The sequence below is a fragment of the Bombus huntii genome, chromosome 5 (genome assembly GCF_024542735.1).
Source record: "Bombus huntii isolate Logan2020A chromosome 5, iyBomHunt1.1, whole genome shotgun sequence".
Lineage (NCBI taxonomy): Eukaryota > Metazoa > Arthropoda > Insecta > Hymenoptera > Apidae > Bombus > Bombus huntii.
In genome coordinates, this window is record NC_066242.1 from 12,835,971 (window position 1) to 12,859,810 (window position 23,840).

Consider the following 23,840-nt stretch of genomic DNA (forward strand, 5'->3'; position numbering starts at 1 on the left):
GCATTAACGCACGCTCGCCTCCGTAAATCACGCAGAATCAAACTTTGGTAAATGGTTTTTAGAAACGTGTATATTTCCGATATTAATGGAAAATATACGTACATATAAAACTTCTTGCCCTTTACCCCGTAAACGTGTATTATTTTTGTCCGAAATAGTAGCAAGTAACCTGTCAAACGTGAACGATTCGCATAATTTAAGGCTACTGAAAGTATATTTACGGAATAAGGGTTAATATTCTCCGAGTAACATCTACTAAACGCTTAAATTATCCATTAACCTACGTCGATTAACCTACATAAATTGAAGATTGATGCAAATCTCTCAATCGATTATGACTTCTTGTAATAGCTCATCCCCTGTCGAATCAATCTTTCATTCGAATCAATCGAGCGTTGCGGTCGTAGCGGTATCGCGCTGTTCGTCAATCTTTCCGTCACGGTTCGTCAGCGTGGCACCAGGCATATTTTTGGCCACGATGGCGGTGCACATGAGTCATCGGCAGCGAGAGTAGAGGAATCTCGGGGAGAGGCGGATTCTCTGGCCTTCTGCCCACGTTTGTTCCTTTTTATCCAGCGTCTGGCATCGTGGTACAACGATAGGGAGTATATATGGTTCTTACGCGGCAATGACACGCGTTCCAACATCGACCATCCTTCCCTCGGCATTGTTTTGTGCACTGCGAATGACAATCGACCATGAAGTTGCGTAATTCCGGCACACCCTGGGACCACCGACACGTTTCCTACGGTTACGATGAAGGATTAGGGTATCGACGAACAAAATACCGTTGAATTCGATGGCAACGAGGAATCGACGAATCAGGTGAATGAGATTAGGCGGTTTGCGGGAGATTACGGTGGATCATGGGAAGGCATGTGGAGAATATTCTGGGTTAAGCGTCGTTCAACTTCGACCCGGTATGCTATATGCTGGAATAAAATTATGAAACTAGATGTTCTGTGATTAATCGTCCAATTAAAGAAAATATATCTACTTTGTATTAAAATCTTTAGTTTAACAGTGAAACATTCTTATCGAAACAAGTATCGCTTATATATATCGGAGATATAACATCGTTCTTATGCATTGTAAAGTAATGGGAGTAAACACAGAGTGTATCTATAGCTATTTTATTCTCCTGGCGCCATTAACATCGGGAACTTCGGAATGGAAGGTGGAAAAAATGCATTAAACGGTTGGAAAGCGGTTGAGAAGGGTGTTCGACGGGGGTGGAATTAATTTTCCTTTTCTCTGTCGGCTGGCGTACACGATTCGCGCCGTAGCTGCAACCTCGAAATTGGCGCACGTCGGAAGTGGGTCGTAAAAAAATGCAGTGGAACTTTTGCAATGCTATCGTTACGCCAACCGATCCTTCTCTTTTTCCCTGTAGCTCTCGCGGCCCGCCGAAAAACCAAAGAGCCGCCAACCGTGGAAATTAAACTCCGTGGCTTGCGTTGCGTTTACTGCTAACGAACAATTCTTTTCCTTCCTCCTTTTTTCTCCACCGTATTTCACGACCGAAGAGGAAGAAAGGAGCATTGTACTTGTTCGATTGACGATATTAATTTAATTTTCAACTTCGAAAAATCGTAATTCACGTCCTTCTCCGTCCTGGAAGCTGTATGTATAGCGCGCGATCAATTCTTTCGGTTAACCGTGGATTTGACCTTTGAAATATTAAACTTCGTGGTCGGCCATATTTCCAAAATACATCGGCGAAGACTGATTCATGACGTTAGCGGAATTCCGTGGTATTAAAAATTCCGTGTGGAACGGAGTTTTCTGCGTTTGTTGCGAGGAATTGCCCGGAACAGCAGCCCTCGGATCTAATTGCTCACTTGACATGGTTCTCGGTGAATGAAAAATTAGTTGCTGATGGTCTCCTCGCTACGAAGATTGTGGCGTGCTTTTCAAGGTCTGGAAGAAACGGCAAATAGGCTGGCTGCCTAATTTCACGATGATTCGAAAGGACTATCTATAGGACGAATGCATTTTCTGCACATCCGTTGTTACACTTTTAACGAAGCTGTTCTTAAAATCACGTTTAGTACCTCGAAGTCATCATTGATCCATCGTCAGAGATCTGTACAAGCGCCCTAAAATTCAATTTGCGGTTACACCGACCTCGTATCGCGTTGCCTGTTCATCTTTCAATGGAACAGCCAGCTCCGAATTGACCTGACGTCCAACGAAAACTGGGTCTTACGCCATTCGCATTCAAGAATTTGATTGCTTCGTCTGAGAACTCGACCACCAGGAAACTTCGACTCGTGTATCGCTTTCCAGACAACTTGGCTTCTCTTAACGACTTTTATTCTACGATGTAGAGTATTCGTAGATCGTAAAAATTGTTAATATTTCTGAATGTAGTTCTTGAACAGCGCTTTGTTTCTAACAACAAGAAATTCAACTCAGAGGATTAATTGCTCCGTTAAAGAGGCTCGACGAAACAAATTGATTCCGACGCCGGAAGAGCGAGATAAACCACGTACCATCGTTGACCAAGGGCTTCTGTTCATAACTTTAATGTCGTTGAAGTGGTCTCTCTAATGGTCGCTGTTCTTCGTGCATACCACTGCTTTCAATTCATCTCGAACGCAGCTGTCGTTCAGTGCCGTGTCTGTCGAAAGAGAACCACCGTCGCTTAACCGAATCACACGTTTCTAACTTCGTTGATAGTTAAATGGCGACACGGCTCGAAATATTCCGACCGATTGTGCTAGTTCTATGAAAATCGAAGGAATTACGAAGAAGGAACGTGTTCCCACAGCTAACGACTTATTGTTGCGTTTCCGGTGTCAATAACGTTCCCTAACTTCTTTTCAACCTCACGGACGAAACTCTCTCTTTCTCTCTCTCTCTCTCTCTCTCTCTCTCTGTCTCTTTCTGTTCCTCTCTGATCGCCATCCGGTTCCAGCATCTGGCCTTATAGTTGGCATTAAGCCGCTACATACATTAACACATAAAACGGAATCGTCGTAAGTAAGTTCTACTTTAAAAAAAAAACGTATTTCCAATGTCCTCGTTAGCTTTCCTTTTACTAGCGGCTCGTCTTTCGTCGGTGCTTTCGTATTGAATACCAGGGGGATTTTGAAACGTTTGCCGCGTAAACACGGGACAATATCATCTGGAAATGGAGATTCGCTCTGGGAACATTATCATGCCCACTGAATCGCTCTTTCCCGTTTTTGCTATGGCAATTCCGTCTATGTAATGCTCTCGGATATATTTTCCTTTTGCCTTGCTGCTGCACCACGTTAAACAGCCGTTCAAATCTTTTATCGATTTTCTACGATGAAACGATTCGATGTATAGATTCTATTATTGAATATAACGAAAACCGGATCGAGCTGATTATCAAGCATTGTTGAATATAAACAGTTTAGCGAGAAGTATTTGAGAAAGGGAAATATTCCAGTAAACTTCTCTTTTCCTGGAATCGATAACCCAGAAACCCGAATTATTTTTGTGTCTAAGCCTGAATTAGGTGGCTCGACTCGTGGAAACTGCCGCGCTATTTTTTCGCTTTTTCTGACTCCCTTTTTAACGGCTTAAACGATCGCTTTAGAATCTACAGGCCATTCTACTCTCAGTCGATCCTCTTAGAACCTTAAAAAATATTTTTCTTTGATCGTAGAGTTCTAAAAGACGGAAGTATCGTATGCAAAGTTAATATTCCAAGAGACAATATCTCGAGTTTCTACGCGACAAAACAATTGTACTCTGGCGTTCAGACGAGTGTCGTTGGTGAATGTGGCGTACAGGTCCGCGTAAAGTGCGGCGCACACGTCCGTCTATATCGATCGGCCTAAATATATCGAGGCGGATTATTAGCGAGAACCTATGCCACGCGGTCTAACTATGGCACGACCGCATTGTTCCACGGGGTTACAGAGTAAACGTGTCTCTCGTGGTCTTCTAAAATGAATCGATCGATCCGGCCCAAGACCCTCGCGCTCTCATCTATAGTTGTTTCTACCGATAACGTTGTTTACTCGACGTTTAATCGCATTTACCAACCATTACAGGGTATACTTGCAAGAATATAATTTCTATCCTATAATAGGAAAGTTCCGAATACGTCAAGAGTTCGAGGCACCCGCAAGTTTAAAAGTGGCCTAACTCGTCAATTTTTTATTTGCATCGTCGATACGTTATCGATAACCTGTTCGAAACATCGGGATGTAACGTGCTCGAGCTTTTTATGGAAAACTACAGACATTCTCCCAACTATGTTTCACCACCTGACGCCAACAGTTTCCAACACAGAGTATTGGTACAACGTAATATCCTTTGGACAAAGAAACTTTAATATTCGCGAGGCTGGCCTCGGTATTTCCACTGTTGTTTCGGGAAACTTTCCCCGCTAAATCTAACTTTACCATGTTTGATCGCGAGTGTCGATCTTTGCAACGAGTTCTCATCATTTCGATCTTCCTCGGCGACGTTGACAATCGTCCGCTTGAAAATTCTCACTCGTTACGCAAAAAAATCACTGATTGCAATTTACCGATTGTAGGACGCGCCTGCGTTCTACTCTTCGAACGGTCGTTTTCATTTGCAGCTATGTTGAATTCATTGCTGCACGAGCTGACGTACGTATATAATCTTTCCGTGCTGGTTGTGTGTTATCTCGGTAACCCCCTATAAATCATGCTTTGAAGGCATGTGCGCACTAGCTGCGGCTTTAATGAGGAAGTGACTTCCAACGTGTCACTCTCCGTTATTTGTACACGACCAGGCGTCACGATGGCTTACTTAGACGTTTGTTCCGCCCCTCCGCCCCTCACTTCTGTTTCTCCAGCGTGCACCAAAATTATTGCGCTACAACCAACTGAATGCTTCGCGTTTCTGTTCGAATCACGAGCATATATATGATTCGAATTATATGTAACAACATATATCTACCATTTAAAATAAGGGACAGAATATATTGTGTCATACATTTTCTATGTTCTTCTTAGTTCTTCGTCAAGTTCGTGTTTAAATTTGCAAGAGAAGTATTGTTTCAAGATCGAAATCTAAAATTAAAAGAAAATATAAGAAAATATATACGTACGATGGCATAACAGATGGATATATTTAGAAGCATCAATCTATTCTCGATTACCAACTATTTTCACAGACAGTACGACGAAAGGATAGGTACGACTAAAACGGCGCTACGACGATAAGGCGAATTAATCCTCGATATCGATTCCGTAATCTATGTCAGATTACTTAATGGGATGACCCCCGCGGCTATTTCCGTGTATGTCAGCTATCGAAGTTCATCAGACATAAGCACACATGTTTAAAAAATCGATGCGCCGTTGCGATCTATACACGCAAGGACTGGTGTATTTTTTTTTCCTCTCTTCTTTTTTCAAACATCAAAGTCGATTTAGAAACGATGTAAATGCATCGGGCTTAATGCTTGACAACACGCCAGCAGTCTGATAACAAACGTTGCCATCGTTTTTCGATCCATTAAAAATTCTATATATCGTCTTGGAGTGTTTTAAGCCTTAAAAACTGTTACTCGTTTATTCTGAAAATTATCCTATATGCGGCGTCTCAATTATTTCTCTTCTTCTTCTTTCCTCTCTTCGTTTTTTCTTTTGGCAAACGGTAGACAAAACGAAGGACCAACATGTGGCGCGATAAGATAGACGCAGCTGAAACTTTTTCATCGTTCGCCAGGTTGCGACAGCTTTTGCGCGATTCATGAGTTAGGTATTTTCCAATAACGCGAACCGTGTGCAATTCCATCGACAGAGGAACGAGGTTATTTCTGCTTCGGCGCGAAGCTTTTTTGGTTATTATAGCCGCGTCGAATGATTTCGACGACTTTTAAACGCCACTCGATCGATCCACGAGGAGAGACATCCATTTACTCGCTTTCGGTAAAATCGTAGAAAATATCCTTCTGCAAAATAAATATTATATTGCAATATTATATTGATATACACGGTGATACAAAGTGTACGATAGCAAATATTAAGAACATACAGACACAAAAAAACATATATCGAAAGAGGAGAAAATGTTGTAAACCAAACTGATCAGTGAAAAAATATTACGAAACTCTCGTGTTAAATGTTAACGTCGAACATCTTCAATCGATCCAGTGAACCACGTGATCACAAGATCGAATCAGTTCCTTTTGCTTCTCCTGATAATTTTTGTTCAAATCTCGAAAACTAGAGTTATGGCGCTTCTGCGACGTTCTGTTTCCAGTATAAATCACCGAGCATTCTTCGACCAGCGAATGCACTCGTTCGGTCGAAAACACGATACCGAAACGTACACGGGATATCGGACTTCTCGCGATAAGAAGGATCGACGAGTATCGTCGATCTGCACGAACGTCGACCGATTTTTGCTCGTACAGCCACGATCCGCCCGGTCAGATACGGTTCCAGCAAGACCATTTTCCAACGGCTAACATAATTACCGTTGCCACGCGTGATGCATGACTACCATTTCTCGGGTGTAGCCGCGAAACGACGATTCAGTCTCGCCGGTCGACTCGCAGGATCGAAGATAAAACGAACCATCGATGCGTGCTTGTTCCTCGTTTATTTCCTGCACCAGTTGCGAAAGGATTGATTTTATTTTATTTTTATTTCATCCGGAAGATTGTGAACATGGCATACATAGCGTTACAACATATAAATTGCGTTAATCGTCCACAATTAATTTAATGCATTGTACTAAATGTAATTATACTTTAAGCTTAAAACGAAATGTTTAATCACATTACTTTTCCGCAATCCATTATAATTTGAATTTATTTAACGAATATAGTAAAATGTGATTACTTGAAACGAGTACTTTTTAACTTTATCCAGTCGCGTGTATCGAGACTTTGGGGCAAAATAAGAAGACGAGAGAAAGAGAAAGAGAGAGAAAGAGAGAGAGAGGAAGAGATGCTGATGACGGAGCAGAAGCAGAGGCGTTATCGAGCGACAGGAACTCACCCCTACCAACTTCCACTCTCTCTTTCTCTCTCTCTCTCTCTCTCTCTCTACCGCTCTCTCTCTCTAGTTGTCATTCCCTCGTTTTCCGTCGTCGTTTCTCTGGTGCTCACTTTCGACTCTTCTCCTGCTTTCCTCGCGTTTGTTCTCTCTCATTTTCCATCTTCCAAACTCACTACCAGTCTACCGTGTTCCCAGCCTTTCTGTTTCATTCTTTGTCCTTTCTTCTCCGTTCATCTTCTTTCCCTCGAACCGTAGCATCGCCCCCAACACACTGTGTTTTTTCCTGTCTTTTTTGGTCACTATATTTCTAACCCTCTGTTCTTCTCGCTTTCTCGCTCCTTCGCTCCTCTCTTACTGGCTCGCCTTATGCATTCCCCCTTTTCATTTTTCTTTCTTACCTAGACGTTTCCGGTCTTTCTCGTTCTCTTTCCGTATTTCTACGTGACCCTATTTCTATCCCCTTCTTGCCAACAACCTCTTTTCCTTTGTCATTGGCTTCACGAACCTCGCCATCGTCTCATCGGTTTTTACCTCCGTCCTACTGATCCCCATCGCGTCTGTCTCATCAAATACGTGTACTACGACTTCCAGGGGTTGCATTCGTTTCTTGAATCACTTGAACGCCGTATGGAATTTTCTCTCTAGCTGGCGGAAAAATCGAACGCAGTTACGCTTTTCGAGGTCGTGGCATACCACTGTCCCGTTTTCTCTGCCGGAGAATTCATTCGTTAGACCGACCAAACCTTACACCCTCGTTAACCTTTACCGAATCGAAATAGTTTGACGCCCCGAGGTATCGTGTAATTTCCTGCCTACGAGCAACCAGGTGTTTGGTCCACGTTGGATGGAACCGAAATGGAGCGCTGATCAATCATTCATCGTAAAACCAACAGTGTCTACTTCTACGTAAGAAACATACGAGCAATGAAATATTTAAAAAAACGATAGACTTGTTGAATCGCTCCGTGATCAAGATCTTAACCGTGTAAAAATAAGTTCAAGGAAGATTAACTGCTTAGAGTTGGAGGAACGGAACAGTACTTAAGTCATCGAATAGGTGGGTCGTTTCGAGGGCGGAGTTAATCTGCGCGCCGATCTAATCTAACTAAACTAAATGGAATTAAACGAGAGGGAGCTACGTTAGACACAAGTAACGAGCCGCTCGAAATAATTGTCTTTCGCGATTACCGAAGCCATCCGTGCGTCGTGAACACGTCCCGGCTACTTGACACGCGTTTTGTCTTCTTTACCTTCAGTTTCAAACGAGACGAGTGGCTTAATTCGTCGCTTAACACGTCCCAACTGATTATTTCGTTGTAATCTTGCGTTACTCTAACGTTTCTAACTGGCCGAAAGTCTCAGTTCTGGACTATTTGATTTCCCTCCAGGGTTCCAATTTTCCATCAAAAGAACACTACGTAGATCCGAACGTGAATGACGTCGAAACTCCATGGACCCTGGGACAAAACGCGCCAAACAAGATCAGGCAAACTAGTCACAAACTACCTTTCATTGCACCATGTCTCGCCATGTCTGACGAAGTCACGATTTACAGACGTCTTAATTGCTCGAAGTTGGTCGAGGAACGCCTGTTGAGAAACAACCCGAACCACGGAAGTGTTTCGTTGTTCCATCCGTCTTTGCTTGCTGGAAAACCAGGTAGGGTCGTTTAAACCGAAACGGATTTCAGGATACGCGAACGACAAAGGCACTCACGGTCGATCGATAACAACCCCGTTGACTTGGACAAAGGGAGGGAGGTCGAGGGGTATTGGCGAGTTACAGAGGGAAGCAGAGACACTTTGATGGAAGACTTTTTCACGGCAGAACGGGTCGCGGTCGTCTAAGGCAAGGCTTGCCCCAGTGGATCGTTAAAAGCTCCGTTAGGAGAAGTTTCTCAAACTTTTGTAACTTGAAACTCCCTACTATCTATATTCGATTTTTTTTTCTTCTTTTATGAATGGATATCAGTTTTCCTTGTCCATCGCTACGCTCCACGATATTCTCTTCGGTTCAGTAGACTTATCTGAAACCGCATGTTTTTGAAATTTAAAATACTACAGCGAATTGCTAGGTTCTTCGTTTATTTTTACTTCAGCTATTTCTAAGAGATAGCTCCTTGTCATTTATACTTCCGGATATTTTTTCAATTAATTTAATTAATTAAGAAAGCACTAGATTATTCTGTCACAGGTTTGATATTGTTTGATATCGATCGTATTACGTTGACAGATAATTTTCTAGTATAATGTAAACAGTATCGTGTATCGTTAATTAGGTAATGATAATGTGCGCTCTGTTTTAGTTTTTCACGCAAGAGACACTCACTAGCCAGGTTCCGTAAAAATTAAGCGACATTTGACACGAACCGGGATCTTTTTAGTTTGACAAAACTTGGTTAGCCCTGTAGAATTAGCGAAACCTGAACAAAGAAACTCTCTCTCCTTGATTTTTCTTTAATCTTTCACTGGGAGTGATTCATAGACTCGTCGAGCCGTGTAGAACCCGATATTACAACGCAAACGTAGAAACCACTCTCTGGTTTCTTGGGGTCGTCGTACCATAGATCGATCTTCCGGCGAGAAACGAGGTTTGCCAGGCGAGGTTGGCGTAAAGGCAGTTTCGTCTGGCACGAAACGTTGATCGTTTCTTTCGTAACGTGGTTATCTTGCTGTTGTGACCGGATCACAATCTCTCGACGCCTTAAGAGATCGAATACAGCTGAGCTTTCACAAGCAGAAACCACGAACGACTGAAGATCCGAAAATTCTACTCGAGATGTCTCGCGCGCGTCTTTCAGTGACCACTTTACGCTTCTTTAAGCATCGAGTTTTCAGATTTATGTTACCTTTTAACTGGGACTCTAGGAAGGGAAAGACTGAAGAGACAGGGAGATTATTTTTATCGTAAGCTTGGCACAATGGCGAGAATTATGGTTTTATTCACGTGAACATATACATAACTTATGTCGGGTTTCATCCCTTCTCTCTATATCTATGCATTGATTTTTCCCCGCTGACCCCATAAAAACTTTTCCCTCGAAGCATCTTTATTGGTCATTTGTAACAGAACCATGCAACCGTCCAAGCCATCACTCTCCAGCTCTCCAAATCATACAGTAAGTCACACGCAATTTTAATTTCTTACTCCGTAAATCACATACTTTCCTTTCTCATAAAACGTTCTTCCGATAAATGTTACTTTTTATTTACGTGTCATTAAATTTGATGCGCTGTTATATCAAAGTCTACTTTCGTCTCAGTAGCATCGATAACCTTCCCTTTAAAATCGATTAACGTCGCAACGTGTACCGAAATTCCAATTCGACGATCGTATTCGTAAATTTACCGTCGATGTAGAAGATAAGTTCGTCGTCTTATCTTTGCGTGACAGATCCGAATCGGTCCTAGGATGTCGCTAATGCCGGTATCAGTATTATAATGGCCGGTTTAAATGGAGCACGGTGACCCACATACGAATTCGGAATGGGGTCAGAGAAAATCGTGGGATTTAGGTCAGGGGAATTTACATCGTCGGGACCCGTACAGTTTTACGTTGTCCTTCGTGTTTGACGTCATCGATTTCTACACGCGTCACCCGTTGCATCGTGGGAATTTTATTGTTACGAAGGAAAAACAAGGAAAGGAGAAGAACGAGCCCACAATGCGAAAAATAAGGTGGAGCTTCATTGAACGCTTTGTTAAAGGCGAATCACGACAGGATGTTTGAATAATCTACGATAGTAGCGGAAGAATAGGAGGTGAACTTAGACAGAGGCTCGATTTGATTTATCATTTATTTACCATCGAACGATCGATCGATACGAGACCGTTCTACTTTTATTCGATGCCACTTATCGTTCTATGATACTTTATTCCTCTTTCGATCGTTTCAACCTTCTTCAAAGTTTCTAAAAAAAAAAAGAAAAGAAAAAATTGTTATGCGACTGTGAAGTACGAATAAACTCTACTTTAGCTTGATTTATTTCGCAAAAACTTCGCATTTCGCGCAAAAGTTCCCGGAGAGACATATCGATCGTGTCTTATCGTGTTTCATGAACACGAAAAAAAGGTTACAGGTTACTGGCTTAGTCTTGGTAACTTTGTTATTTAACAATTATGATAACCTAAACATATTACGCCGTTAGCTGGTCCGCGCATATACGGCTTGCATATCTAATCCCATGCTATTTACGATGACAGAGGCATTAAAAAAGAAAGATGAAAAATATTTAAGCGACATGCACGAGGTAACGGGAGCCCGGAAGAGATCGATCTATCGTGCAACGACCCCCTCGGAAAAATCAAAGAGTTGCCTGTATAACTTTGTTTCTTGGTAAAAGCGCGCCACATTTTGCGACCTATTTCGTGTTCCCTTCTGGGAAAGCTCGTTATCGCGTGTTCATCGAAGATTCTCCCAGAAGCTTCTTTCTTGCCTGTTTATTTTATTATTAGGATAAAAATTTATGATCAAAATAACACCGATAAGAACGTTTTAATTAAAGTCATAAACATTTTGAAGATTTTCTTAACACTTCTCTCCCGTTCCTTTTTTTAATACGACATTTAGATGCTGAATTATGAACAAATCGTTTCTATGAAAAATCGATAAAAGCCTCATTAGCAGATTGCACGTGTTTATATATTTATGGGTTTAAAGACACATGAACGTACAGAATGCACGCAACATGCAAGAATACATAAAATATCAGAAAGTAAACTGGTTGTAATATTTAACAAGCGAAACAATTTCCCATTTAGGTTCAATCTAATCGGTTTAATAAATGATCATAGCTATTCGTGAAACGATAGCAATCAAAGCATTTATCATATCGTATATAACGATATTTTCTTCGTGGGAAGCAAAGAACAAAGTCGATCGAACAACTTCGCAAACTTTAATTACAACTACCAACTACTGTAATATCAGTCTGTTACATACCGAACCCGATATAGCTACAGGCCTATCGGTGAAATCGATTTGGAATGGAAGGTTTGAAGCAGGAAATGATTAATTGACTCAACCGTTTAGCGACGAACGAAGTTTTCTTCATGCACGTTATACCTAACATTGTTTCGATTTTGACGATCTTTAATCAAATATTGTTTACTATTCCCTTCTCCTAGCAAACGAGAAAGTAAAAATCCAAATATATTCGTAATTATGAGTATGAAATTGCAGAAATATCCCACTCCTACCGAAGAATATTCAAGAAATATTACAAGACTCTTCTGCGAAATTAAAAACAAAAGGGATCTTTCTTGCCGCTGCCATAACTTCTTAGACGCTGTAGGACGCTATTATTCGAAGAAGAGGATCGTTTTGCCAGGTGGTCGATGTCCATTAAGTCGCCAAGACCGTGGACGACCGGTTGTTTTCACGACGAGGGTTACACGCGGCGTAAGAAGAAACGCCATCGTGAGATAGGATTTACGCGATCGTTAATAGGATCTCGTCTTAAGAGGGGCTTCGTTTAAACTTTAAAACCCCGCTTCATCTTTGTTCCTCCGTCGGTCGTTGCGCGTTCGATATCCAGCGTAAACTGTGTCGATGGACGATACCGATCGCACCCCCGAGAGAAAGAGAGAGATCGGGTTCCCTGCGCGTCGAGGGTTAATCGAGGGCTAATCGTTTCGAAACCAGAACACGCGACACCATGTACACACCGACACCCCTAGCGATCGTAACAACCTGGAGAGTTGTGGCGGATTGTATGCTCCTTGCATTCCCTTGGAAACGCAACGCTCGATTTCGATTACGGAACAGCCCGTTGAAATTCGATTTCCATGTGTCTCATTCGTTGCTACCCGATCTCAACGGAGCTGCAAGATGTGGGAATTCACAGGATCGAGTTCTAATAAAAATACCGAACCTATACACGTCTAGGGAAAACATGGTTTCATTGAATGGAACTGAAATTATTAAGGGGGATGAGAACGTTGTTGTTAACCTTGCTGCGTTCTTTTCGATTCATCTTCGAGTGAGTTTTGATCAACGATGATGCTACGAAACATCTCAAGTTCGAACGAAATATTGGTACGCACGATCTCTCGTTTTGATTTTATGTTAAAGATGTTCTTGAAACGAAACGTTGCAACGAAACGTAAGGATTCCGCGGCAAAGTTAAACATTAATTTCAGGCTTCGGCTGGTACTCTCTTTAAATTACTCGCTGTGAATGTATTAATAAGAATACCAACCTCAGTTAGCATGCCTAAGATGAAATTTAAATTAGAAGGAAATTAGAAGTGGAATAAGGATGTAAAGGCAAACAGTTGTAGAATAGAGAGATTGGGACAATTTGTGGCAAGTAGGTTAGGATTGAAAAGGGGAATTCGGCCATGGCTTGGTGGATTAATTTCGTTATGGGGGTAGCTGACGTCACAGGATGGAGGGGAGCTCTCTCGACCTCTACAGCCTCTATGGCACGTTGTCGTTGCTTGTTCGTACGCGAAATCAGGTCGATCGTCGCTATTGAGCGGGCACCGCTTCCGGTCGAGCATCGTCTCTGTCGTAACGACGACGAGGCGCGAGGTTTGTTAACGCATTGTCATCCAACGCATAGAAATAAACGATATACAATGCTAAAAAATAAAATTGCGATTTGCTTATGCTTTTGATCGTCCGCCTTCGAAAACATATTATTCCTTATAATTTGATTTGTATTCTTCCTACGCGAAATTATAAATTTTATCAAATTGCTAATTATCTCATTAGCTTTCACCGAGTTCTAAGAATTATCGCTGTCATAAATTACATGCGTCTAGACTTAATTACGAAAGTTGCTCAGTTAGGGGCTCGATGAAGAGAGCGAGAATATTTTACTCCGCCAAACGGCAGTTCGTTGTTCTTGTGTGAAATATACGCCGAAACATGCTGCTTCTAATCATCCGGTCTGCGGCAACGTTTTTTTTTTTTTTTTTTCGTTAGTTTGTTTCCTTTGTCGCACTAGCGTCGCGTTGTCGTCATTAACGATGCCTAACGAGCTTGATGAAGGCCTTGGAAGAATATTCACGAAAACAGAGTCGAGTGGTAAATTCAAGCAGCAGAAAGCGACGTCGAAGAAATTCGAAAGACAAGAAATAAGACGTAAAGTGAAAGAGGAACAGGGAATGGGAGTATAATAGAAATACTGAAATTTGGCAAAGAGAAGCAACCGGCTGGCTTATAGTACAGACCGCGTATATATTAATTAAAGGAAATAGGGAAAATTTTAATGCAACGTCTGCAAATAGATGGAAAGTCCATAACAACCTTCTAAGAAGCGATACAAAGCTTTAAGAAGAGTGCTCTTTCTACTGGAAGGATAAGAAAAAAAATAATAAAATTCAAAAACTGGCAAAGGAATACACAGCTCAAAGAAGATGAATAAAGGAGAACGTGAAGAAGGGTCAAAGTAATTCAGTCGAAGATTCAGAAAGACGGGACAGGAAATGGAGATGGAAAGATGCCGGAAAAGCGTTGCGAGTCTAAAGAGAACGTGCACGACGATCGAACTTCCGCTAGAAATATTGACTTTGGTCGAGCGTTTCGCACGTTCTCGGAGGAAACTCTTTCCAGACACCGATTTCTCTTTTTCAACGTATAATCGGTCCCGATTTTCTTCCCGTTTCGTCCGACTCCCTGTTGACGATAACCTTGTCTCGTAGCTCTAACGCCTTCCTTTCGAACAAACAGACCGAATCCCTCTTCGATATCATCGAGCATCATGATAAGTACTCCAAAAGAGAATCAGACAGCACTCGAGATTCGCTAGACGAAATGTTTCGCGAATAATGCATTTTACGTGTCTGCTTCGTTGAGTGGAACGTGACTTTTAGGTAATTAAAAATTGCCAGGAAAATAAAAAATATTTTTATACGTTGCTGCCTGTTTCCAGATTTTGTTGTATTTCAATTTCATTATATTTTAATATTTGCAGAGAGCTCAAGTATTTATATAAAGAGGAATATTGAAAACACTTTCCTGGAAAGAGTGACAAAGTGCTCCCTTGTGTCGAGCTTCTATCGATCCGCTTATCAGTTTCATGCTCGAAGTAGTTTCGCGTAGCTCGAATATGCAATTATCCAAGTATACACGTTCAAACGCCAAGTGGCTTGAAACTATTGACTTTTATATCATTCCGTGTAAAACGTAAGAAAATAACAGGCGAAACAAAGAAACTCTGCGTTTTAATTTCAACTCGTCCAACTGGAAATTGCACTGTAACACACACAAGTACCTGTATGTAATGTGACTTTTTATTAACGCAATTAGCCGAGCCCAGCGTACGATCTCGTTTAAAGAAATTCATTTATTTTCTGTTACAGAAACAAAGTATGATGGTTCGACAACTGGAAGAGGAGCTGAGAATGCGGATGCGAGGGCCAAGCGTCGAGATGCAACAGCAAATGGAAGTTTTGTACAACGAGAACGAGCATCTGACGCGAGAGATCGCCATACTTCGTGACACGATCAAGGTAAGTGGTTTATCCACTTTAAAAAAAAACAAAACAAGAATGAGGATTTTTCAACCTCGAACTTTACATTTCCCGGCGCACCAAAGGGGAATGTTATCAATCCTTCTCGCTCCAGTTCTTACGCTTATCGCGACACGAGTGACATAATAAAAAAAACGAAATATCAGGTCGATTTTATTAGGTCGTAACATACAAAATGTCCGTCTGCATCCACTCAAAGGAATATGATTTTGCTTCTCATTGAAGTAAATTTATTAATGAAAGCATAGTTTCATACATTTTCCTCGTTAAGCTGCAAAGTCTCTAATACTATTTTCCAACAATATTTTTATTTTACATTTCAGAAAGTAAAAATATTGCAGCATTACTCCGTTATTCGTTTTCAACGTCGTTATCGCCAAAAGAAAATTTAAGTAACTAACGACGAATCGCTCTACCACTTCAAAGAGTATCGATGAACTTTTAAAACTACTCCGCGTTCTTTAGTTAAGTTTTTGCATTTTTTCTGCTATCTTTGCTTTCCTTCGCTCGATTAAAAATATTCTGCCATTACTTCCTTACAGCCTGTATGATATAACTTCGCCTAAAAGCTATAAAAACATGGAGAATTTTAAATATTTTGAAAACATGCCAGAAAAGACATTTCAGCTAAGGAAAGCAGTATTTCAAGATCCTCGAAACACTCAAACTACATACTTTTTTTAGTACTATATACGTAAAGAATTTGAAGCGTCGACACAGACATTTCATTGTTACAACCAATATTTTTAAATGTTTACACAATAGGAAACGAAACCCTAACCCTAACCCTGAATTCTTCCTTCATAATGCGGAAGATTGGACGGGACCTGTTCACCCATCGTCTTGTCCGCAGAAAATAATGAATTTTGAGGAAAGAATGGAGGATCGTTGGCTTTCGTTCGGATTGGAATTCGCCGGAAGAATGGTGTTCACTGGCGGACGATCATTATAATGAGGAATAATAGGAATAGAAGGCGCGAAACGGGAGCAAAGGTAGAGGCCGGGTCGCGAATTTCAAAACCACCAGCCATCTTTTTCGTCGTACGACCTCGTTCTCTCATTTCCGGTCCTCAATGAATGGTACATACCTTGCAAAACCGAGTATTATCTACATCTTGTGCTTTGAAACATTTTAGAGAATCCCTTTCTCGTCTCTGATAAAGATAAGCATAATGATAAGATTAAGCATAATTCGATGTATGAATAATATTAGGTTATCTCAAAAGTATCTTTCGTTTTATAAGGAAGTAATAGATGCACAACATTTTTTGTTTTATATTATTTTATTGAATTACTTATGTTCCATTTTGTTCCATCGGAACAATTGGGACATATCGTTAAGATAGCTAGAAGGTGAATTCGTTATTTAAATTCGCTATCTCCAATTCATTGTCTCAATCTGTCTCTCTCCAGCGTTCTCTAAATTGATGAAATTGCGGTGTAAATTTTCTAGAAGTAACAGAATTGGACGATACTACACGATAAAGCTAATGATTGTACCTGATGTCGATCTAAAATTCCGATCGAATCGAATTTACATTACCTTTTTGTTTAGTCTCCTTCGAGATCTGTGAAATTTCTTTTGTAAATTCCCCCGGAATCTATAGAATTATCGTTAATCTCGACACAATCTAATTTCGCCGGGGCGCAATACGACATTCGTGTTCCACCGGAGTTTATTGATCCAGCACAGCGGTTCGGAGAAACCGTTGGATCGCTTTCGGCGCCACTGGGTGGCAGAATTAACGGAGTTATTGCGGGAAGCTGATAGCTGCCGTTGCCAAGATTTCCGGAAGCATCGCGAACCGGTGGCGGACAATCGGTCGTTTACCTCGAACAACATCTAAACCTCTTGTCTATTTCGGTTGTTCGCGTGACGCCTGGGCGCCAGTCAAACCGCACCCGTTACAGATTAGGCGAACGAATCGGCATCTAAATCGCTTGTATCCTGTCAAAACGGCGAGTAAATCGAGCCCCACGATTATCTCGTGCACGATCGTTCGCTTTCGTTCTGGCAGCATACGTAATATCAATTCGTCGCATTGAAACCAACTCGTTCATTCAGTTCGAATAGGTTCCATTGCAGAGGAAGTTGTCGGTATCGAGCCGGATATCAAATCATTCCTTCTCACGCGAAGAACACCCAATGAGATCCATCTGCAATACTAAAATCTAGAGCTCGCTTCGGAGCTTGCTCATCGATTCGAGCGACGGTCCCAAAAGTATACACAGTCCCACTAGCGTAAGGAAGTTGAAGAACCGCCAGTGAATCGGTCGAAGCCGACCGAAAATTCTACCGAACGAGTTAACGCCGTATACCCGGCCAAACGATCGCGTAGACAGGTCAAACGTACAACGCACTGGAAGCAACTGGTCGCCTTTGGCCACTTGCCAAATTATGCAGCCGCTTTCTGGCTACGTTCTCTCAGTCTTTATTATCGAATACGCCGATCGTGGTAAGGTCCATCGACACTACCCTCTGACTTCCGGTATCATTTTTCTCATGACAAGCCGCTATCACGTCGACCCTCACGATCGATCGCTAGATATCGTCTTCCTCTGTCTCTTAGTCTTCCTCTCCGCTCCCCCCCCCCCCCGCCCCTTTCCGACTCCTCGGTTTTCCTTTTTCTCGGCAAAATTGACGAAAAAGGAGGGTTATGTCGATACCAGCTTTAGTATTATGATATTTTTTTTGAGGAGAAAAAGAAAACAAGATAGATCCTCCCCTAGGGTCGAAAGAAACAGGAGAGAGAAAATTAAGCGTTTTGAGACAAATCCGAATCGGATCTTGATACGAATTAAATGTATTCTCGAATGTGCACAGAATTGAAGAAAAGTCTACGCTTGTTCGAAAATCCTTCGCAGATTCTCTGGTGTATTTCGAGCATAAGCCAGAGACCGAATGTCTTCGTTTATTGAACTTAGACCGTTTAACATTGAACCGGGAGCATTTATTTTCAGCTAAGCTTCGAGAAAGCTTGCGCAGCTGAAAGACCATTTCTGCGGTAACTGGTTTCTGCTTTTGAGGAATACGGATAAAGAAATAATCACGCGGTCTAAAACTTTGATCGTTTGTCGTAGGAACTGGGTTATTAACCTCGATAAAATTGTCGGAGATATTGTTTAGCCGTTTCTTTCAGGTCGTTTTGTTATTTACCCTCGTGAGAGGTATTTGTGGAAAGGAAAAAATATCTTGAAAGGTAAATCGAATTCTCTGGTCAAAAAATTATAACTGGATTTCGTATAATTGAATTTTGCCAATTTTCTCCATTTTTGTCCCTCAAATAATAGAAGTTTATATTTGGAAAGGTAAATCCAGTCGGTAGGAGTTTAATTAATCAGACACTGGCGAAAGTTTCGCTGCCACGGCGTTCTACTGTATAATTCGCTTAGAGCATATTCGCAGAAATCTGAATAAATTAGGAAAATGGAGGAAAAATCAGAGTGCAGGAAATTCGTATAGAAGCATCAAACGATATCGACGATAAGGTTCGGCCGACAACGTTCTCCGGCGACGACGTCGGCAAGAAAAGGAAGAGAGACGGCCAGCGGGTGTCTAATTCCAGGCTAATTACGTTTCTGCCGTCAAAGGGGCGGTCTAAATTCGTTATACGGGCGTCAAGCGCCACTATCTACCAACGACGTAACACAAATCGAGCATTTTACGGTAAAACACCCAGTTCCCTTCGTCTCTCTATGCTTCACCTCGACGCTCAACAGAGAACAATTGTCTTTGCGTCTTTCTGTCACTTTATTGTCTCAACGGCGTTGTTATTTAAAGATCCGCATGCTTTCGTTTGCAAGTTTCAATTTAAGAAATTGAAGTCATCGACGCGACGCCGTGTTCGTGCGTTCCTCATAAAATAAAAGTAGGAACTCGGCCGTCTTGTTAGCGACCTCGTTAAACTCTGGAATGAAGATTACCTGTGATAAATTTGTCATGGATCCGGTATTATTGCATAAGCGCCAGGACGAGGAAGGTCAGCAGAAGCTGTAAAACGAATTCTTGCGAACGAGCTTGGATTTTTTCAATTACCCCGGCGAAATGTCAGTTAAAGCTAGTGGAACTTGCGTTCTCAGAGGTCGCGTAAAATGCGATTTCACCGTTTTCTTTTTTCGATTACAGGAACTGGAATTGAGAATAGAGACACAGAAGCAAACCCTGCAAGCTCGTGATGAAAGCATCAAGAAGCTGCTCGAGATGCTCCAAAACAAGGGGATGGGTGAGGCATTCCATTCAAATTCGACTTTCCTACACAAACGCCATCATTTTTACTAATTAACGTCTCGTTCGTGCAACAGTGGCATTCCAGGCGGTTTCTGCAAAGACAGAAATGAAGTGAGATAAGAAATATTAATGTAACGCTTGTAACTCTTTAACCTCTTGTCTTGTAGTATTAAGGCACGAATTGTGGCTCGAAGAGTTTAGGTCCTCGCTTAATAAAGATAAGTTTACTTTGATAAGAAGATTTACATTAAACTGTAATTCTAATTTCAACTTTTTAGACAGAAGATCGTTAGGTACATCTAAACTGCATATAATATCTTAATATTCTTCATTCGACGCTCTGTTATAACAATGAATATGGCTACTGAATATATAAAATGGCTACTGAAGAAACGGTAAGGCAAGAGGTTAACGAATTTTTGTAGAATCGATATCGTAAAACCGTAAAGAGCATCATCGAGTATTACCATAAATATGTAAAAATTGTTCGATCAATTCACTTCAATTCTGTGAGCATTCGCTATCCTTTACTAAAGTATTTCATCTTTTAGTAAAAGTATGTGTGTGTGACCATTCTGCAGATACTTATCCTCGTGCATCATATAATAACATTCTAGCGACGAAGACCTTCGTTTGAATTAGCAGCATCACGTGACTCTATAGTGAATTACGAAAAGATTCTTAAGAAGATGAAAAACAATATTTATCGTTACTAACACTTCAACGAAAACACTGTCGAAAAAGTTGACGATTAATAAAATTTCACGAAGCCTTGAGCCGTGTGCAACCCTCGCGTCGGTGAGTTCTGCGCGAAATTAAAGCGCGCTTGCTCTCGTTGCGCTCCTCGATTCCTGGGGAAAAATAATCCGCGAAATTACGCGCCGTGTAACAACTTCCCCGTATAATAATCATAAAGAGAGTGCACGTAGAACAGGACAAAGCGGTAAAGGGGTTCAACTTCCGCCGAAATTTCCGGACGAATTTTCTTCGTGCCCAATTCCGCGCGGTTATGTGGTCCTGTAATATTCACTCGCTCATGGCAGCTAATAATCGCGAAACGAACGAAAGTTGGCCGTAACCGCGGTAATTGTAGCGTAAATATTTGCAACTGGATCGTGAAACTATTTTGTACGAGAACGTAAGCGTGCTTACTTGCGAAACGTCGTGCTGGATGCACGAAAATATCGTCATCGCAGTTTCGCTGTGACCGAGATACAAGGCTGGTTGACGATAACAGCCCGTTATATCGTCGACTGGTGTCGTGAGAAACGTTTCAGAACGTTCGGTTTCATTCTGACGATGTTTACGGCTTAGATATCATTCGATCATTGACCGAAAACTTCAACTAGTGAGACATGGAAAAAGATAGCACCGATTCTTCGTCGTGGCATGTAACAGCGAAACACGGGTATTATTCGAATGGTATTGTAGGACGAAAAGCTGCAATCACCGAAGAAGTGTTAAAACAAAAAAAGCCAATTTCACCTTGTAAAATTCACGAGAAACGAAGCTTTCAAAGATCATATTCCTCCCCTCCCCTACATGAAAGATCACGAAGAGAACCGTACCAAGAGACCTTTAAAAATTGATGTTAAATCGTGTAAAACGCAGACAGAGACCGTACGAAAATCTGGACACCGAGCAGACATACCAAGAGCTTCTCGTTGCTTTCTGCTGTTCCAGGAAAAGAGGAGGAAAGGATCATGTTCCAGCAGATGCAGTCGATGGCCCAGAAGCAGGTCCTTAAGCTATTTCTACCCATGTCGGCATATTCATTATACATATATATATATATAATTATTATTCTCTCTCTACATATATATGTATCACTACCACTCTGATCGACGATATGTTACTATCACGCTCATCCAACGTATATGTACATATCATGTATCGTTCGTCTATCGTGAGACCATTGTACACACGCATCTCGCGGTGCAGAGATGCGGGTGCACACGCATATTACGAAACGGGATCGACATTGTTCTATATTCTCTCTTTCACATATCTTATTCTTCTACTGTTTTTTTTTTCTTTTTGTTTGATTTTCTCTTTCTTAAAATCGCTGCCCACTGTTGTGACGTAGTTTGCTTGCAAAGTAGAGAGTTATTATTGCGCTGCCAGTGGCTTCACAGTTCTCTTGCCCCGTGTCATTTCATGCTTCAGTCCCCCTCGCCGCCGCCGCCACCCTTGTTCCACCCATTTGCGTATGATACTTCACGCCGCGCCGTTATGCCATCACGCGCCACCCCGCCAGAAAGGGAAAACGAACGATTTCCCAGGGAAAAACGAGTTGTCGTCAAAAGCAAACGTTTCCCCTTGCTGTATACAGTAGGAGGCTGAGCACACGGATGTCCCGTCTAGACACGAGCATTTTTGCGACCGACGTGACAGAATTCCTTTTCATGAACAAGTAATCTGTGTAATCGTTAGTTACAACATGTTACATAACATGTTACAACGACACGGTCGCGAAAATGCGACGAGTGATCGAGCCTCGCGTATCACCGGCTCGATTACGCACCAACCTCGCACGAAAATGATCTTTTTACCCTCATGTATTCGCAAGAGAAAGCCGGACGAAACGTGTATCAGGTACGGTATATCGAATTGAAGCAAGCTGACACGGGCTGCGATCAGAGTGCACACGTATCATCGGATCGCCGTCAGATACTTCGCGTTTCTTCATTCCACCTAGGAATTATACAATTTTATTTATCGTCTTGAACTTCGGCGCTTCCCGCTGCTTCTCGTCGCCTCACCAAAAGAGAAGAAGGACAATCGATCGAGATTTTTTACGGCCCATGACGCTTACGGTTTCGAATACAATCACGTTCAAACACGAACAGCACACGTTCCAGAGGTATACATACACACGAACATGGCCCAATGTATTAGGCACGCGTATCGTCGTGTTCACCAGCACGCAAAAAAGAGCACACGTGTACCTTCACTTTCACGCTTGCACAGCACCAACGTGCTCGCGGACGCTCGTGTCCCGTGTACGCGTCCTTGTTCCGATCTGTCGTACGAAACGTCCAAAAGCTCCGATTAATCGAATAGAAAAATCGCGAAAACATTAATTTCGATTAAACAATAGCGAATAACCTGTATGCTCCAGATATTAAAATAACATCGAGTACTATACTCTTTATCATATACTTGTTGCTATAGTTGTAAAGTAAATTTACTTATATCATATTTCCCTCTAGCTAAAGGAACTTTGTGTATCGCGTTCTATATTTCTCACATTTAAAAAGAAAGCACCATTCTTCCAACGAAGCCCTCGTTTTTAACAATATACGAAGGGATGAAAGGGATAAAACGTTGCGTTAAAAATACAGTGAAACATTATTTCTTGTTTCAAATTTCCTTTTAAGGGGAGAGAGAGAAAGGTACAGATCATCGATTCTCAGCGTCTTGAAAGCGAGCTTTTGGACAGTTTCCTAGCAATGGTCAGAGCAACGCTTATTCTAGCAGCATTCTATATACTGTCGCTATTTCGCCACCACCGTAGCAAATGTTTGTATCGTTATTGTCGTTACTATTCCACGAGCACCGCCGCCATCATGTTCTTTCGCATATCTCACGTTATTTCGTCTGTTAGAACCGTCCTAGTCGTTCCCAAAACGTCGTTCGCGTGTAGTTAGCACTACATAGCCAGTCTGTAGCCTAATCTCGGATGCGAAGTCGCCGCGGAGATCTGAACAAGCTTCACCGAATAACTCCTGCTGTCGGCAGGAGAACGTAATAAGAAAATCCTTTTATTACGAATGACTTGGTTCCCTGGGAATTTTCAATACGTTAGAGAGAAAAGAGTTCCACTGAAGGTATTTGTCGAACATAAAAAAAGAGTGCAACTTAATAAAGCGTTTTATATTTGAAGCAGAAGCGAGTAGAACAGGTGAATAACGGTCAAGCAAGGGATGCAGTAAAATATCCCATTAGTATTCATCCTTAGCAGAACAGTAGAATAGTTTCTCGAGAGTCAGACATGCTTAACTCGCAACACGGGAGGACGCGTTAAGCGTAACAAATTCAAGCACAGAAAGTAGTTCAAGCACGCGTGCCTGCACACAATAACGAGAAGCTGGAAACGGAGCTTGGAAAACGCAACACGCGATTTCCATAACGGAGAGAATATTCAAAATACGTTTCTCTTGCAGAA

At 41.7% G+C, this 23,840-nt stretch overlaps 1 protein-coding gene across 7 annotated transcripts in view; it reads left to right on the top strand.

Annotated features, from left to right (window-relative positions):
- LOC126865588 (trichohyalin) overlaps positions 1 to 23,840 on the top strand; it is a 68,515-nt gene that overhangs the window by 5,322 nt on the left and 39,353 nt on the right. For 3 of the 7 annotated variants that reach the window (XM_050618299.1, XM_050618301.1, XM_050618302.1), the window contains exons 2-4: positions 15,274 to 15,423; positions 19,571 to 19,667; positions 21,284 to 21,411. In XM_050618299.1, the coding sequence (XP_050474256.1) occupies positions 15,274 to 15,423; positions 19,571 to 19,667; positions 21,284 to 21,411 (375 nt within the window). The remainder of the gene's footprint in view (positions 1 to 15,273; positions 15,424 to 19,570; positions 19,668 to 21,283; positions 21,412 to 23,840) is intronic. The other 4 variants (XM_050618300.1, XM_050618303.1, XM_050618304.1 and 1 more) reach the window with 2 other exon arrangements.